This window comes from Microtus ochrogaster, unplaced genomic scaffold (assembly GCF_000317375.1).
Source record: "Microtus ochrogaster isolate Prairie Vole_2 unplaced genomic scaffold, MicOch1.0 UNK29, whole genome shotgun sequence".
NCBI lineage: Eukaryota > Metazoa > Chordata > Mammalia > Rodentia > Cricetidae > Microtus > Microtus ochrogaster.
In genome coordinates this window covers 3302441-3318044 of record NW_004949127.1, presented here as the reverse complement: position 1 = coordinate 3318044, position 15604 = coordinate 3302441, and the positions used below count along the sequence as shown (strand labels likewise).

The 15604-nt window shown below is 46.2% G+C and overlaps 1 protein-coding gene across 3 annotated transcripts in view; it reads left to right on the top strand.

Moving 5' to 3' along the window:
• Window positions 1–15604, top strand: part of Matn2 (matrilin 2) — a 115701-nt gene that overhangs the window by 82063 nt on the left and 18034 nt on the right. For all 3 annotated transcript variants that reach the window (XM_026789780.1, XM_026789779.1, XM_005368141.3), the window contains exons 7-10: window positions 3639–3761; window positions 7461–7583; window positions 9495–9617; window positions 9851–9973. In XM_026789780.1, coding sequence (XP_026645581.1) covers window positions 3639–3761; window positions 7461–7583; window positions 9495–9617; window positions 9851–9973 — 492 coding nt within the window. The remainder of the gene's footprint in view (window positions 1–3638; window positions 3762–7460; window positions 7584–9494; window positions 9618–9850; window positions 9974–15604) is intronic.

The window sequence follows — 15604 nt, the reverse complement described above, 5'->3', positions numbered from 1 at the left end:
GACAAGGTCACACCTCCTCCAACAAGGTCACACCTTCTCGAACAAGGTCCTCTGATTTCATCACACCTCCTGATTCCTTCTAGTCCTTCTGAAACAGTTCCACTCCCTAAAGACTAAGCATTCAAATATGCGAGCCTCTGGGAGCTGTTCTCTGTCAAACCACCAAACACGGGCTCCAGAGATCAAACTCAGACCATGAGGCTTTTACGTGAGTGTTGACCCGTCTCAACAGCCTCCCCTTTTAAAGTGTACACGCACGGATATATTTTTATAGTGCTAGAACATATAATAACCATTGAATCTGGAGCATTTTAGCACATCATTTGCATGTTATAAAACATTTTAATGTCTGCATCATATTTTGTATATTACCTGGTATAATTTATTGAACAGGTTTTTGTGATACATTTTTCACACCCATATGTATAAATCCTGTGTTTTTATGTTCTTAGGAACAAAATGCAAAACAATTTATGGAGTCAAAGATTATTGACATGTCATGCTGGATAGTTTTATGTCAACTTGACATAAGCTAAGGTCCTCTGAGAAATTTCAGTTAGGAAAATGCCTCCAGCTGGTCTACGGTGGCACACACTTTTAATCACAGCACTCAGGAGACAGAGGCAAGTAGATCTCTGTGAGTTCAAGGCCAGCCTGGTTGACAGAGTGAGTTCCAGGACAGTCAGGAATACACACAGAGAAACTCTGTCTTGAAAAAACAGAAAAAAAGAAAAGAAAATGCCTCCATAAGATGTGGCTGTAAGCAAACCTGTAGGCCATTTTCTTAATTAGTGGTTGATGAGGAAGGGCCCAGTTCATTGTGAGTGGTGCCATTCCTGGGTTGGTGGTCCTGGATTCTCTAAGTAAGCAGGCTGAGCAAGCCAGAAAGCAATACTCCTCTGTACTTCTGCATGGGCTTCTGCCTCAGGTGCCTGCCCTGCCTGAGTTCCTTCTTGACTTCCTTCAGTGATGGGCTATGGTACAGACGTGTAAGCCACATAAATCCTTTCTTCCCCAAGTTGCTTTGGTCACAGTGTTTCATTACAGTAGTAGTAAATAAACCAAACCAAGACACATGTTAAGTCTTTTAATGTGTGTGCAAAATTAACTTCCAAAATTTTGTATCAATGTATGATCCACCACGTATGTTATGAAGAGATGAGATTTTTGTTTGTTGTTTTGTTTTGAAACAAGGTCTCATCATATAGCTCAGGCTTGCCTTGAATTGGTAATTTTTGTCTCGCCCTCCTGAATGCTGGGATTACAGGTGCATACCACTTTACCTGGTGAGAGGTTTTGGTTTGTTTTTTCATAACATACTAATCATCTAGGACAAGTTTCTTCTCGTTGTTGTAATTACCAAGTTTTTATTATTTTTTTTATAAAACTGTCTAGTTATACATTCAATTTATCAAAATAAAACCTTGTAGATAAGTAGAAATAAATTAGGAAACAAAGCAGAAAGGCAAACAACAACGACCTAAGCAAGATCTGAACAAGAGCCTCCCTATAGATGGGCTGATCTCATGAGGCCCCGCCCATTGACAAAGAGCCACAGGCAGTCACGGAATGGGAGAGTGGGACAGTAAGTCTACCTCAGGGAGAGCCCAATGGGTAATCTACCAAATGGTCAGTCCTGAAATCACACACGTGCAATGTGAAACAGACTCAGCAGGTGTGTGTGTGTGTGTATTAAATAAAAAGTGTGCATATATGTTTTACACACACATATGTGTGTTAAAGATATACATATACACACGTATATGTTAAAGATCTATACATATGTGTTAAAGGAGAAGTGTGTATATTGTATCACATATATAACATATGTGTTAAGCACATGTATGTGATAAGGAAAAGAGAACTTAAATTTAACAGGGACGGAAGTGGGAGTGAGAAGGGTTGGAAGGAGGAAAGAAAAAGGAGGATGATATAATTATTTTAATTTTAAAAATTAAAAACAAGAAAATGCTAGCACTCAAGAGGCAGAGGCAGGTGGATTTCTGTGATTTCAAAGGCAGTTTGGTCTACAAGGTGAGTTCCAGAACAGCCAGAGCTACAATGTGAGATCCTGTCTCAAATAAAAAAGAAAGAAAGAAAGACAGAAAACTGTTAAATTTCTTACCAGACTAGCTAGGAGAAAAAGGAGGGAGCAGACACAAATCCCCCCAAAATATTAAGAATGTGGAAATCACTATTGGTCCATTGAAAGGAAAAATATTACCACACACAAAATGCCAATAGCTTGTATGATATGGACAAATCCTTTGAACAAAACAAAAAACTACAGTTTACTCCAGAAGAAATAGGCAGTCTGATTAGTCATGTCTCTTAAATCAGTTTAACTTACAACTTAAATCTATACATTGAGAAATCTTTAGACCTATTTGACTTAACCACTAAGCCTACCAAGCATTTGAGCAATAACTATTGCTAATTCTATACAAGTGACTCCTCAATATAAATGATAAATGTATTTCAGTTCATTCCTAAGTCAGCATTATCCTAATGCTCAAACCAGAATAAGCTGTAAGAAAATTTTACGGCCGGGGGATGGTGGCGCACGCCTTTAATCCCAGCACTCGGGAGGCAGAGGCAGGCGGATCTCTGTGAGTTCAAGACCAGCCTGGTCTACAGAGCTAGTTCCAGGACAGGCTCCAAAGCCACAGAGAAACCCTGTCTCGAAAAACCAAAAAAAAAAAAAAAAAAAAAAGAAAATTTTACATACAAACGTCTTTGCTTTTAGCAATCAGGTCAACAATATACAAAAAGAGCAATGCATCATAACCTTGTGGGATTTAGCCCAGGAATTCAAGGTTGGCTTTAATACTCAAAACTCAATCAATGCAATGTACAATATTAACATGCTAAAGAAAACCATATAAGCCATTTCATTATTGCAGAAAGGGGCACAAATAGTATATGATACTCAGTTGTGATTAATAAAAATCTTTCTGTGAACTAAAGTGGAGGTAACTGCATCAGTGATTAAGTACACTGAAAACGAAGCTAAATATGACCCAGTGCATAAAGCACTTGCTGCTGAATGTTGGGACCAGAGTTCAGAACTCCAGTACCAACCTAAATGCCATTCTTACCCAACACAATTTTTTTCTTTTATATTTTGTTTTTGAGATGACCTTGAATTCACAGAGATCTGCCTGCCTGTGCTTCCCAAGGACTGGGAATAAAGGTGTGCACCACCACACCCAGCCCCCAATGCAGATTGAATTTCAGTGGCTTTTACAAGAAGCAACTGGTATATAAATATTTTGTGAAATAAAAACATCAAAAAGCTCTTGGAAGCCTGGTGTGGTGGTGCTCGTCTTTAATCCCAGCACTTGGGAGGCAGAGGATCTCTGTGAGTTCAAGGCCAGCTTGGTCTATCTAGAGCATGGGCTCCAGGACAGTCAGAGCTACCCAGAGAAACTCTGTCTCCAAAAACCAAATGCGGAAAGATATTTGAGACGAGGACATAACAAAGACATGGAAATGGCTTTTTGAAGAGGGCTCTTCTGGACCTAAACCTCGAGGCCCATATTTTACACACTTGGGGAAAATGGGGGCCGAGAATCCTTGTTTTCATGGCTAGTCATATTGACTTATTCATGATTCCTAGGACCTTGCTTTCTTTCCAGAGATAGACTACTGTGCCTCGTCTAACCACGGATGTCAGCACGAGTGTGTTAATGCCCAGAAGTCCGCTTTCTGCCGCTGCTTGAAGGGCTTCATGCTGAATCCAGACGGGAAAACCTGCCGAAGTAAGTGTCCATCCCCCATGTTCCTTTCCACCAAAACGCTTCTCCTCTTGGCAGACCCTTAGCTCACTGTGTTTGCAGTGGACACTGGTGTTTGTTAACGTTCTCTGCTCCTGTTTTCCTGTGGCCACTAGAACCTATTGTGGGATGTTTTCCTAGAGACTGAATAGACTGGCTCTGATCACGAGATTTGTTTAGCAACTCTGTCTGTGCTGAAGCGTCTTCTTGAAATGGGGGTGGGTTAGGGTTAGGGTTTGTGGAATTTTGAGGGAGGAAAAAAGGCACAGAGATGGGACGTTAAAGGAGCTGCTAAGTGTGGGGACATTAAAGTTCTGGATTCTCTGATAGGAAGGAAGAAGGAGCGTAATGCCCTAGGTCGTTGCAGCCACACTCAAGGAAAGCAGGGCATCAGCAGGATGGGGTGAGGATTCAGATGCTTGTCACAAGCACTGGTGAGATGTACCACGAACCTCTTCTGAAAACACTATGAGCCATGTGTGAAACTGACTCTAAACAAGTCACATTCTGTTCATGGCACAGACTAAGTTCTACATGCGTCCTAATAAGTACCAAACTTTGTGTATCCACTGCCAAGCCTGGAGACAAACCCTTGGAACAGCCAAGTGTTAAATAATAGCCTCAATGGAGAGCACTCAGAACGTGAAGACAATTAGACCACACATGCCCAGTGGTATGTGTGAGGCCAGCTTCAGGGCCTAGCCACTCCCCTGTGTGCAACAGACACCTTTTTTCAGGGATGAATGTTTGGGGGACTGAGTGCACCATGGGAAATCAGTAACAGGGGATGAGGGTGCTTAGGGAAATAGTTAGATCTGGTTCAGCACAGAGACATCATGGTAGCATGCTTGGTGTGTGACCAATGGAGAACAAGTGAACGAGTCAGGCATGTAGCCTTGATGGAGCTCTTGCTTGAGATTCTGAATCTCCTGCCAGACCTCAAGGATTTCCTTCACCTTTGCCACCCCTCCACACTCCACCGGAGAGGCACCTGAGGAAGAGAAGGCTCCAAGGACAGGCATTGCCCCAAGATGGGCTGTTTAGTAGACTGTGACTTCTGCCAGGGTCCCTCAAGCTCATCCGTGTTTATCTGATGGTTATCATGATGATGTTTATCTGACAGCTCCGTTTCCTGTGCAGCCAGGGGCCCTGGTTGCTTTTTTAATCCAGGAGAACTAGAACTTTTCATCAGAGCTGGCGTCCTCATCCGCCCATCTCTCAATCTTCCTCCTCGTCATTACATTTTCCGTTGTCTTTGCCGCGAGCCCCAGCCTGGACCTCTGAGGTCGGTCTGTCAGAGCCACCCTGGCTTAAAGCTTGCACTCAGTCTTCCATTATGGCAGGCAGCTGGGAGTGGGAGGGAGCACTCGCGGTCTCTAGAGCATTACATGGCAGAGGGAAGCAAAGCGTCTGGCTTAAAATCTGAGATTTGTAATTAGGAATCTCAGATCTCCCAAGTGCTCTGGGTCCTCCAGACACTGAGCCATTTACATGAAACAGGAGGCTGATGGCTGTTTTCAAATCTAATTAAAAACAAATCTGTTTCGAGAGTACTCAGTATCATCCAATTAAAATGGGGAGAGTAGTTCAGGGCGGTGTCATCCTGAAGGAAAGCCCTCGGCCAGGACTCAGTCTCCCTTGTCACCTCCCCCTGGACAGTGAGTACTGTCGTCGGTCAAACACTGACCACAAAGATGGTGATGCAAAGCCTGGAACCCCAGCAGACTCTGAGGCTGAGTCAATGACAGATGTGGTCCAGGGGGTGGACTTGGAGATTCTGGACTCTAGTGCTCAGGTTGGGGCTCATCATAGCTGAAACAGCATCCTTAAAAGTGGCGTGAACTCCCCAGTTCATGAGGTCCCATCCGAGCACAGCCATTCACACCAGCGATGTCACTTCGGACCGACCCCTTTTACTTCTCTGAACCTGGACTTCCTAAATGAAGAGTTTGGACTCTCCGCTTCAACATTCTTAACCTTTCCAGATTTTTTGGAATTTCTTCTCTGGCCATTCATCTGACATCATAACTTGATATGCAGGATTGGTCGCAGCCAGCCTCCAACTTTATGAACTAACACGTAAAAAGGACAGTTATTATCTAACAATTCTGATGTCTGACTTTGGCATACCTCTGTTTAAAACCTTTTTTATGTATTGATATATATTGTATTGATATATATATATATATTGTATAAATTTACCATATTGCAGTGTACATTTCTACCTCTGATTAAGATACTTATATATTGTTTATGTATTGATATATATTTACCATATTGCATTGTATATTTGTACATTGTTTTTATTTGGAGGTCATATTGTCCTCATTCATTGCACAGTTGTTTATTGTCTTAGTCTTTAAGTTAGATAGGTATTGAGAATTATATAGATCAATAGTCGTCTAAGTTTGTCAATTATAATTAGACTAATCAGGTTCTTTAGATACATAGAGATTATATTCAGTATAGATAGTTAATCTTCAACCTCTTCAAAGAGCTGTAGAAAATGGCCTTTAATCTAACTCAGAGTTCCGTGGTAGTGAGACGCAATTGCTCCTGGCAACACCGATCTATTCCCGAGAGAATGTTGAGCACCAAAGACACTCCACCTGGAGCCTTTCTTCTTGGCAGAACTGGCCTTTGGGCAAAGAAATGCCCATGCCTCAACCACTGACAGAGATACAGAGTATCCATACATGGGTAAAATAGGACTGTCATATCCTGCCAAGACAGGGTAAGATAGTTTTGAAAAGTTTCTTGCCTTTGAAAATGGTCTGTCAATTATGTTAGGCCTTAGCCAAAGCTGGTTGCTTCAACGCTACAAACGTGACCTTGGGTGATTGCCCAGGTAGCTAGTTGTCTCTGTGATTTGTTGCATAACATTATTTCCCTTCTCAGATCTTCGATGGGGTTGATGACTTGGCCAAGTTATTTATTATACAAGACTTAAGCTAGTTAGAATAGGATATTTGTACTTATTGTATATAATTTCGTAGTAGATTTAGAACTCTCTTACTTAAACAAAAGGAGGAGGTGTTGCGGGAGATCCTTCTGCTCCTTCAGCCAATAACTGCTGAGATACCAGCCCATTGGGGCGTGGTCTCTCTTTCTTTAAAAAAGCAGCAACTGCCCTCACTTGCGCTCAGGCTTCCAGCTAGCAGGCTCCCTTCCTGATTGCGCAGAGGGCTGTTGTCCGGGACAGTGATCAGTAAGTTTTTCCCCTCTAAATAAATAACCTCTCTATTGGTCATAATTCCAAACTGGTGTAGGATTGTTTGTTCCATACGCCTTCACCCGATGAAGTTGCATCTGTGCCTGGTCCACTTACCCTGTTCCCCAGTTTGTGGTGTGACCAGCAGCGGAGTGTGTAGGAGGCCTCAATAACCTCACTTCGTTTTGACACTTGATTGTGTCTTTGGTGTCTAATGTTCCTGGTTCCTCTCTGTTGTGTTGCCAGAGCACAAACCCTGAAGGCAGGGCTATGGCAATGCTCACATTGGCATCTACACTTCTAACTTAGGGCCTGGCCCTTGCCTGGTAAGTGACTGAAGAAAGAAGGATAATTCCTGGCTTGCCTCAGCAAGCAGCACCCACCAGCTGTCTCCATGGGGGCTGTGGGAGCCCTGGAGTCCACCCTAATCGCCTCACAGCGTCTGAAGGAGGGTCTTCACTTTCTCCCCTCAGGGATCAACTACTGTGCACTAAACAAGCCAGGCTGTGAACACGAGTGTGTCAACACAGAGGAAGGCCACTATTGCCGCTGCCGTCGTGGCTATACCCTCGACTCCAATGGCAAGACCTGCAGCCGTGAGTGTGCCTGGGGTGGGTGCTGCTGGGGTGGGGTCCATGCGCAGTCCTTTGGCCTCTTAGCAGCCATACCCTTCTATAGCTTCAGGGTTTCCTGCATTTTATAACCCATCCAGTGGTACCGTTAGTACTATCCGCGTCAAAGGTTGAGCTGTAATAACGAAGAGAATCCATATGGGGGACAGGGAGATTGTTTTTCTTTCAGCTTAGGACTTGCACCTGAATCTACTCGTATTTTAACCACTGTCTGAGCCCTGCACCCCATAGTCAGCGCCCCACCCCTCAGACCGTGGCCTGGCGGGATTTCAGGTCCCACCTGCACTGGCTGGGCTGCCGTTGTGGCCGCCAAATGTAGGCTTTAGCTAAGTCTCTATTCTGTTTACCAATAAAGAAGTCAGATGTTAGGGTGAAAACTTGATAGCTCAGAGAAGCTGAGACGTAACTCACCGACTTTCCCAAGCCAAAAAAAAAACAAAAAAAAAAAAACAAACCCATAAACAAACAAACAAAAAAACCACAAATCTCACAAATCTCTAAGTCCTTCCCTACACCTTCGCTCTCTCTATGGCTAATTCTTGTCCACTCCACCCCCCCATCCAAGCTTAATTTTATTAACACAGTCTCAGAGTTTCACGTGTGATCAAATATCTTGCAACACCTTGCAAAGTCTAGAAGAGCCCAGAAGAGATGGGGGTCTTCCTCTGTTCAAACTTTCAGAACTCTTAAACCAAGCTATTTCCATCCAGAAGTTCCCAGGGAAATAAAATCCACGCCGTTCTCAGGCGTGATGACACAGCGTTCTGAGCGCTCACATGGCAGGCACAGTTGCGAGCACCTCCAACATCCTAGCTCTCATGCGCCTCCCGACAATTTAAATGGCAGAATCAGGATGTGAGCGTGGGTTGGTGGCTCCTGAGATGCTGTAAGTGTTTTTGGGGTGTGTCTACCGATGGATTGTTCCAGAAGCTGCTGGTCCTTCAGCCACGCAAGAATGAAAAGGCTTACCTCAGTAGGCCATCATGATGTCTTCAGTGTCTGTCCAGGTGGTGGAGGGTGCCCTTTCTCCGTTCAGTAAATCTGGGAGGCAGCCCAGGGGGCTCTCTATGGGAACGTCCACCCCAGCTATGTATTTCTAGGTCCCTGTCCAAGGACCAGCTGTGTGGGGTTTGGGTGCCAGAAGGGGGCCACACAAGCAGCAAGGCTTTTGTTTACTGTCTGAATCTGGATGTCCTGATCAAGAGAATTTTTTAAAAAATCACTTTTTTTCTTTTTCAAATAAAAATAAATTACACAATGATTCTTTCTGAGCACTACTTAGTAATAATAACAACCATTCGTTAAACAGTTGCTGTATGCCAGCCGCTGTTTGGAGGGCTTCAGCTGTATCTAGTTTGCTTCTCCGTTGCTCTGATAAATGCCCTGACCAAAAGCAACCTGTGGAGGAAAGGGTCTATTTCCACTTACACCCCCATGTCACAGTTAATGACTGAGGGAAGTCAAGGCAAGAGCTGAGGCGGAGGCCACAGAAGAATGCTGTGTGCTGGCTTGCATCCAGTTCATATTCAGCTCATGATCCTACACCACTCAGGACCACCTTCCCTGGGTGGACATGATTCACAGTGGATTGTGATCAATCAACAATCAAGAACATACCACACGTGCCCACGGGCCAATTTGGTGGAGGCAATTCCTCAAATGAGGGTTCCTCTCCCCCAGTGACTCTAGGTTTGTGTCAAGTCCATTGGAGCTGGCTATGACACGGAGCAAGGCTGATTTCCCAGCAAGTCCAGTTGTATGAGGTAGAGTGGACCCTTTCCTGTGGCCGCTGTGGCCGCCAGGAAGGCTTTGGCTGACAGTCAGGCATCGGCACCTCAGTCCCTTTATGTCCTCCTGTGTTTGTGACTAATGCAGAGGTGGACCACTGTGCACAGCAAGACCACGGCTGTGAGCAGCTATGTCTGAACACGGAGGAATCCTTTGTCTGCCAGTGCTCGGAAGGCTTCCTCATCAATGATGACCTCAAGACCTGCTCCAGTGAGTCCCCTTCCACCTCTCCACTAGGGAAGGGTTTGTCACAAAAGGGAAGTGTACGGACAATGCCAAGATCAGCATGTTCTCCTCTGCCCTCCAGGGAGACTATGGGGAATTCTGCAGGGGACCAGTGCTTTTAATAGCCATAAATGTGAACTGTTACTTAATTTCCCATCACAGCTCAGAGGCCTTGCGGACGGAGGCCCCAGGGATCTCACGTGGCTTTGGTTTTACAGGGGCGGATTACTGCTTGCTGAGTGACCACGGTTGCGAATATTCCTGCGTCAACACAGACAAGTCCTTTGCCTGTCAATGTCCTGAGGGTCACGTGCTCCGCAGCGACGGGAAGACCTGTGCAAGTAAGTGTGATCGATCACCTGTGAGATCCTGGGACAGACAGGACTCAGCACAGGCTCTTGTAGGAGCCAATGGACGGCGACCATTCATACCTGAGTGTCCGCTCAGGCTTGACTGGGGCCCTGGTTATATGTGTGCCTGCATCTCAAAGCCAGACTTTCTTTCCCATGCTCCCGGAAATGGCTTATGCGGTCTCCACACCCTGCCTCACCACCATTATGAAACAGGCCCTCGCTCTTGGCATGCGGCTGTGGTATGAGTTGTGATTTGGCCATACTTAGATTTATGTTCGAATTTGGTTGCCATTATGACACATCTGAGACATGAAAGTTTTCCAAGGCAATTATGTCGACAGGAAGGATTAATGCCTTTCTCAGGGACGTGGACTGGTCATAGAGAATGGATTCTTGTAAAGTGGGATCCGTCCCTCAGTCTCCACCTCCTTTGTTCATAATTCCTCATCTTTGGGCTGTTCCCACCGCAAGATGAAGCAGAATAAAGCCCCAACATCTTAAACTTCTGCTCTTCTTTGTCATTCTATCCACGTATTGTGAACAGGACCGCAGAGAACACACACTCTCAGATACACTCCACCCCCAGCCGGTCACGCCCGTGACCAACAACACAGAAACTTGACAATTGCCAGCTGGCTGCATGCCAGGCCAGGCTGAGCACTGTGCGAAGCACATGCCGTCACACTCCAGCAACAGATGGGCAGATGGCCAGATGGAATAACTGCAGCTCAGACTCAGGAAAGAGTCTGAGATGGCCCTCTACTAAGTAGGGGCTCTCTCTCTGTGAGACCCCAGTTACTTCTGAACGGGAGATGTCTGAGAAATCCTTGTCTTCTCTCTCACCTCTCAGCACAAGGCCAGGTCAGCAGTGACAATGTCTAGGTAAATATCTCCTTGTAGCCGGCTCTAACGCCCATCTCCATTTAAAAAAACCACAACCAAGCCGGGTGATGGTGGCGCACGCCTTTAATCCCAGCACTCGGGAGGCAGAGACAGGCGGATCACTGTGAGTTCGAGACCAGCCTGGTCTACAGAGCTAGTTCCAGGACAGGCTCCAAAGCCACAGAGAAACCCTGTCTCAAAAAAAAAAAAAAAAAAAAAAAAAAAAAAAAAAAAAAAAAAAAAAAAACACACACACAACCAAAACTCCAGGCTCCTTCATCTCTCCCACTCAAGAAAGCCATTGTGCTTTCTGCCCTGCCTTTCTATTTCCAGCTGGACCGAGATCAAAGACTAAGAACCGTTTGAGAGAAAGTGTCAAATTGGAAGCAAAGACCACACTTTGCTTTCGCTGGCTACTGCCTTTCTGGTTATAGGACCAAGTTCCTTGGCCACCGATACAGCTGTAGGTCCGGCACTCATGCTGAGTCCACCTTTTTGTATCTTCATCTGCTCACATGGGCGGATGAGCTGTCTGCACAGATGTGCAGCAATGGCTGGTGCTTCTTGTGAGAAAATATTTTCCCAGTTTGGGATGGATTCTTAGATCTTGGCAAGACCGTGTTCCAGCTTGCTTGTGGATCCCTGCCCAGTGGCTCACACGGTGCCGCTGCAGCCAACTCTAATAGGGCCTGGGGGTGTGGAAAAGTGTAAGTTAAATACCATCTATACTTGCCTGCCTGCCAGAGTCAGATGGGAGGGGATTATGGATGTCATTCCCCATCGTCTTAGATTCCTCATGCCTCATCTTTGTTCTCTTCAGTCTGACAATCAAGAGCTGAGAGGGAGATAACTGTAGGACTTCTAAAATCCTCTCACAGAATCTGAAACCCTTGCCGACCCTCCGTTCCTTCTCCGGCCCCTCTCCTAATCAGAGTTTTGCCTTCACCATCTTTAAACGCCGCCTGCTTTCTCATTTAAAGAGTCAACTTTGTGACTAAAGGCGTAGTGTCATCGTCTGTATGAGTGAAAGTCCAGCAACTGGAAGGGAACTTTGTGTCTGGTTGGGTGGTTATGAGGACATGCGAGGTACTCAGATGGGCTGGAACTTAACTCGGATCGACACAGGACAGACATGTATATCCCGCCAGAGCTGTTTCCCTCACTGAAGACTTTCTGTCTGCTCTCCAGTGATTCAGTACAGCTGCTCCATCCCATAATCATGGCCTAGGTTTCCAGTGTGGTCATAACTAAGAGCAGTTGGGATGAGTGTTCCCCTGCCCCGTGCCAGATGACACACAGCCAGATAACATGACTGTACCTTTTCAGTTAAAGCCTGGTGGACAAGGGATGGGGGCCACCTGGGGTCTGCTAGGCCTTCACCAGTAGATGAGGGTTTCTTTGACAACAGGTGATCTGAAGAGCCCTTCACTCGTTCTCGGAGTTGCCTGAAGTGTAGAGAGCCAAAGTCCAAGTTTCTGGGCCCCAGGGAATAAGTAGATACTAGAGTGAAGTCATCTGTCTTGGTCATCTGTTCCGGCTGTAGTAGGTACTGGAGTGAGGCTGTCCTCTCCTGGTCCTCTGTTCCGGCTGTAGTGGGTACTGGATTGATGATGTCCTCTCCTGGTCCTCTGTTCTGGCTGTAGTGGGTACTGGAGTGATGATGTCCTCTCCTGGTCCTCTGTTCCGGCTGTAGTGGGTACTGGAGTGAAGTCATCTGTCTTGGTCCTCTGTTCCGGCTGTAGTGGGTACTGGAGTGAAGTCATCTGTCTTGGTCCTCTGTTCTGGCTGTAGTGGGTACTGGAGTGAAGATGTCCTCTCCTCTCTGTCCTCTGATGCCGGTTCTAGCTGTATAGATTGGGAGTGGGCTGGGGGAGGGGGGAGGTGTCCTCTTCCAGCTGCAGCTTAGGGCTCTCTTTTCCTCACTAGAAGTTTCTTTTAAAAGCAGCTCGTGCAAGATCAACACAGTGCCAGACAAGACTCCATAGGCCCACTGTGCATGAAGTGCACAGTCTGCTGTCTGCAAGTCCTTCGGAGTCAGAGGTCAGGTGTCATCTGGAGTCAGGGTTCCCAAGGCCCGGCCTTGCAGAGTGATGGGGTAGTGGATGGAATGGGTAGGGAATGAACAGACTAGCTCACTCTCCTTTGTCTCTGACTCCTGATGCAGGCTCCACCTCACACTCAGTCACCTTAAGGGCTCCCTGTTACCTCCCAGAAAAGATTCCAACAACAATCCTTGATTCTGGAAGCCTTTTTTTCCACCTGTGAAGGCCTTTCCTGGGACGTCCTCATAGCTCCCTGGGTGTCAGCTAAAACAGTCTCTGACCAAACACTATCCTCTCTCCCTTGAGGACAGCCTCCCCACACACAGAAACCCAGCCTGTTTCTGTTCACCAGAAGCAGCCTTACGGAAACTTCCGACTCCCTGACCAACGGGTGCCGAGTTCTTCCTCCCACCCCCTGGACACCTGTGCTCAGGTGTGAAAGGGAACAGGTAGAATATAGAGTATGGAGCTGGGCTCCAAAGCCTTCCTGTGTGTCTGATCGCTCACCTTCAACCTGGGAACAGTTATTTCTGTCCTTCAGAGCCCTTGTGTGGCACAGGAACCTATATTCATAGACATGTTTTGAGAATGTGTAGTGGGCCTTAGACTCCATGTCAGTTCTCACTCCTCAACTTCAGATTCTTTACAGAGAGGTCCAAAGGGAGCTCCGTGTAATTGCTGCCTGGAGACCCATCTCCCAGGGACAGGCCCAGGCACACTCTCCTTGCAGGGCTCAGAGACTCCCTACTGTGGAAGCTGGCAAGCTCAGTGGTCTATCCGTCGCCCTAGGATAAGCCTAGGAGGACACTGTTTGGATAGGAGCCATACTCTTAAACCTCAGGGATCCAGTTGGCCACACTTCCAGACTAGGTACCACAGGCTGATCTAAAAAGGCCCCTTCAGCCCCAAAGTCCTAACTCTCCAGCCTGCCCCCAGTGTTTAAGTCTGCTTAGATACAGACTCTGTATTGTTTCCTAACCACAGAAATGTCTTTCTCATAGTCCTGGAAGCTAGAAGTCTGATGCCAGCATGGAAATGCTCTGGGGAGGGCTTGCCCCCACTGACGACTGTGTCCTCTCATGGAGGGAGAGAGATGAAGACAGGGAACAAATGACTGAGCTCTTTGGTATCTTTTTAAATAAATAAAAACACTAGTCCAGGGCTGGCAAGATAACTCAGTAAAGAGCCTGCCGTGCGAGCCTGGTGAGCTGCTTGATCCCTAGAATGCACAGAGATAGAAGGGGGAAACTGACTCCAGAGGGAGAACCAGACCTGGGGTTGCTATCTGTCTTTGCTGCTGAAGTCTGAGTACCCTGGACATATCACCCCATAATTCCCGCAACCGCCATACCACATGGAGTCTTGCATAACTTAGATGTGAGAAACCCAGTTCCAGGACCCCAAAACCTGAGCTATACTGTGAAACTTCGAGCCATCCTGGCCGCAGATGGCAGACCCCATTCACAATGAGGCTTTAGTTAAATGTGTGACCTGCCTCCCCCCATGTGAACAGAAAAGAGAAAGACATTTCTTTTCTTCTTAAACTTCTTTTTTTAAAGATTTATTTACTTATTTTATTTATATGACGCTCTATCTGCATATACAATTTTATGCCAGAAGAGGGCATCAGATCCCACTAGATGGTTGTGAGACACCATGTAGGTGCTGGGAATTGAACTCTGGACCTCTGGAAGAGCAGTCACTCTTAACCACTGAGCCATCTCTCCATCCCCAAGAATGTGTGACTCAGTTTTCATCTGGAGTCATTTCTGGCTTGAAGAACTCATTTGACTTCAAGCTTGCCTGCTCTGCTTTTTCTTGTGACCCTGAGGGCTGTGAGAGACTTCTGAGTTAGCCCGTGAGAAAAGAACACTCTATCTAGTAGACTGGATGCTGCTGACAACAAACCTCAGGAACCTCAAGATAGAAACTAAGGCTGCTCCTAAGCAGCAAGCGCATGCTAGTTAGGAGGCTGCTCACTCAAGGACAGGGATGGTCTTGTGATTAGACACTGACCGTCTGTGCTGTGCTTCATTCTGCTTTTTTTTTTTTAAATATTTATTTATTTATTTATTATCTATACAGTATACAATATTCTGTCTGTGTGTGTCTGCAAACCAGAAGAGGGCAGCAGACCTCATTATAGATGGTTGTGAGCCACCATGCGGTTGCCGGGAATTGAACTCAGGACCTTTGGAAGAGCAGGCAATGCTCTTAACCACTGAGCCATCTCTCCAGCCCCTTTTATACATTCTGCTTTTATACATAAGCAAGTTCTGAAATAAACTCTGGGCCATTTGTCTGTTTCGGCATGACCAGACAGACCTCCCGATTCTGTCCTGTCTTCTGTTTCTTTCATCCAGCTTTCCTTTGGTCTTGAGGATCCCCTATCCAGGAACCCCAGCTGACTTTGCAGGAGTGGGCTCCTACCCAAGAAGGCCTTTCTTTGAGTGGGGGATGCTTTGTTCTGAGACGTCTAAGCCTTCCACCCCATTCTACGTCAGCACTGATTAGTAACTGAGTCTGACTCATCCCCTTCCGGGGCTGGAGTCTCAATGCTCGCTTAAGAACTTAATCTTGGGGCTGGAGAGATGGCTCAAAGGTTAAGAGCGTTGCCTGCTCTTCCAAAGGTCCTGAGTTCAATTCCCAGCAACCACATGGTGGCTCACAACCATCTGTAATGAGGTCTGGTGCC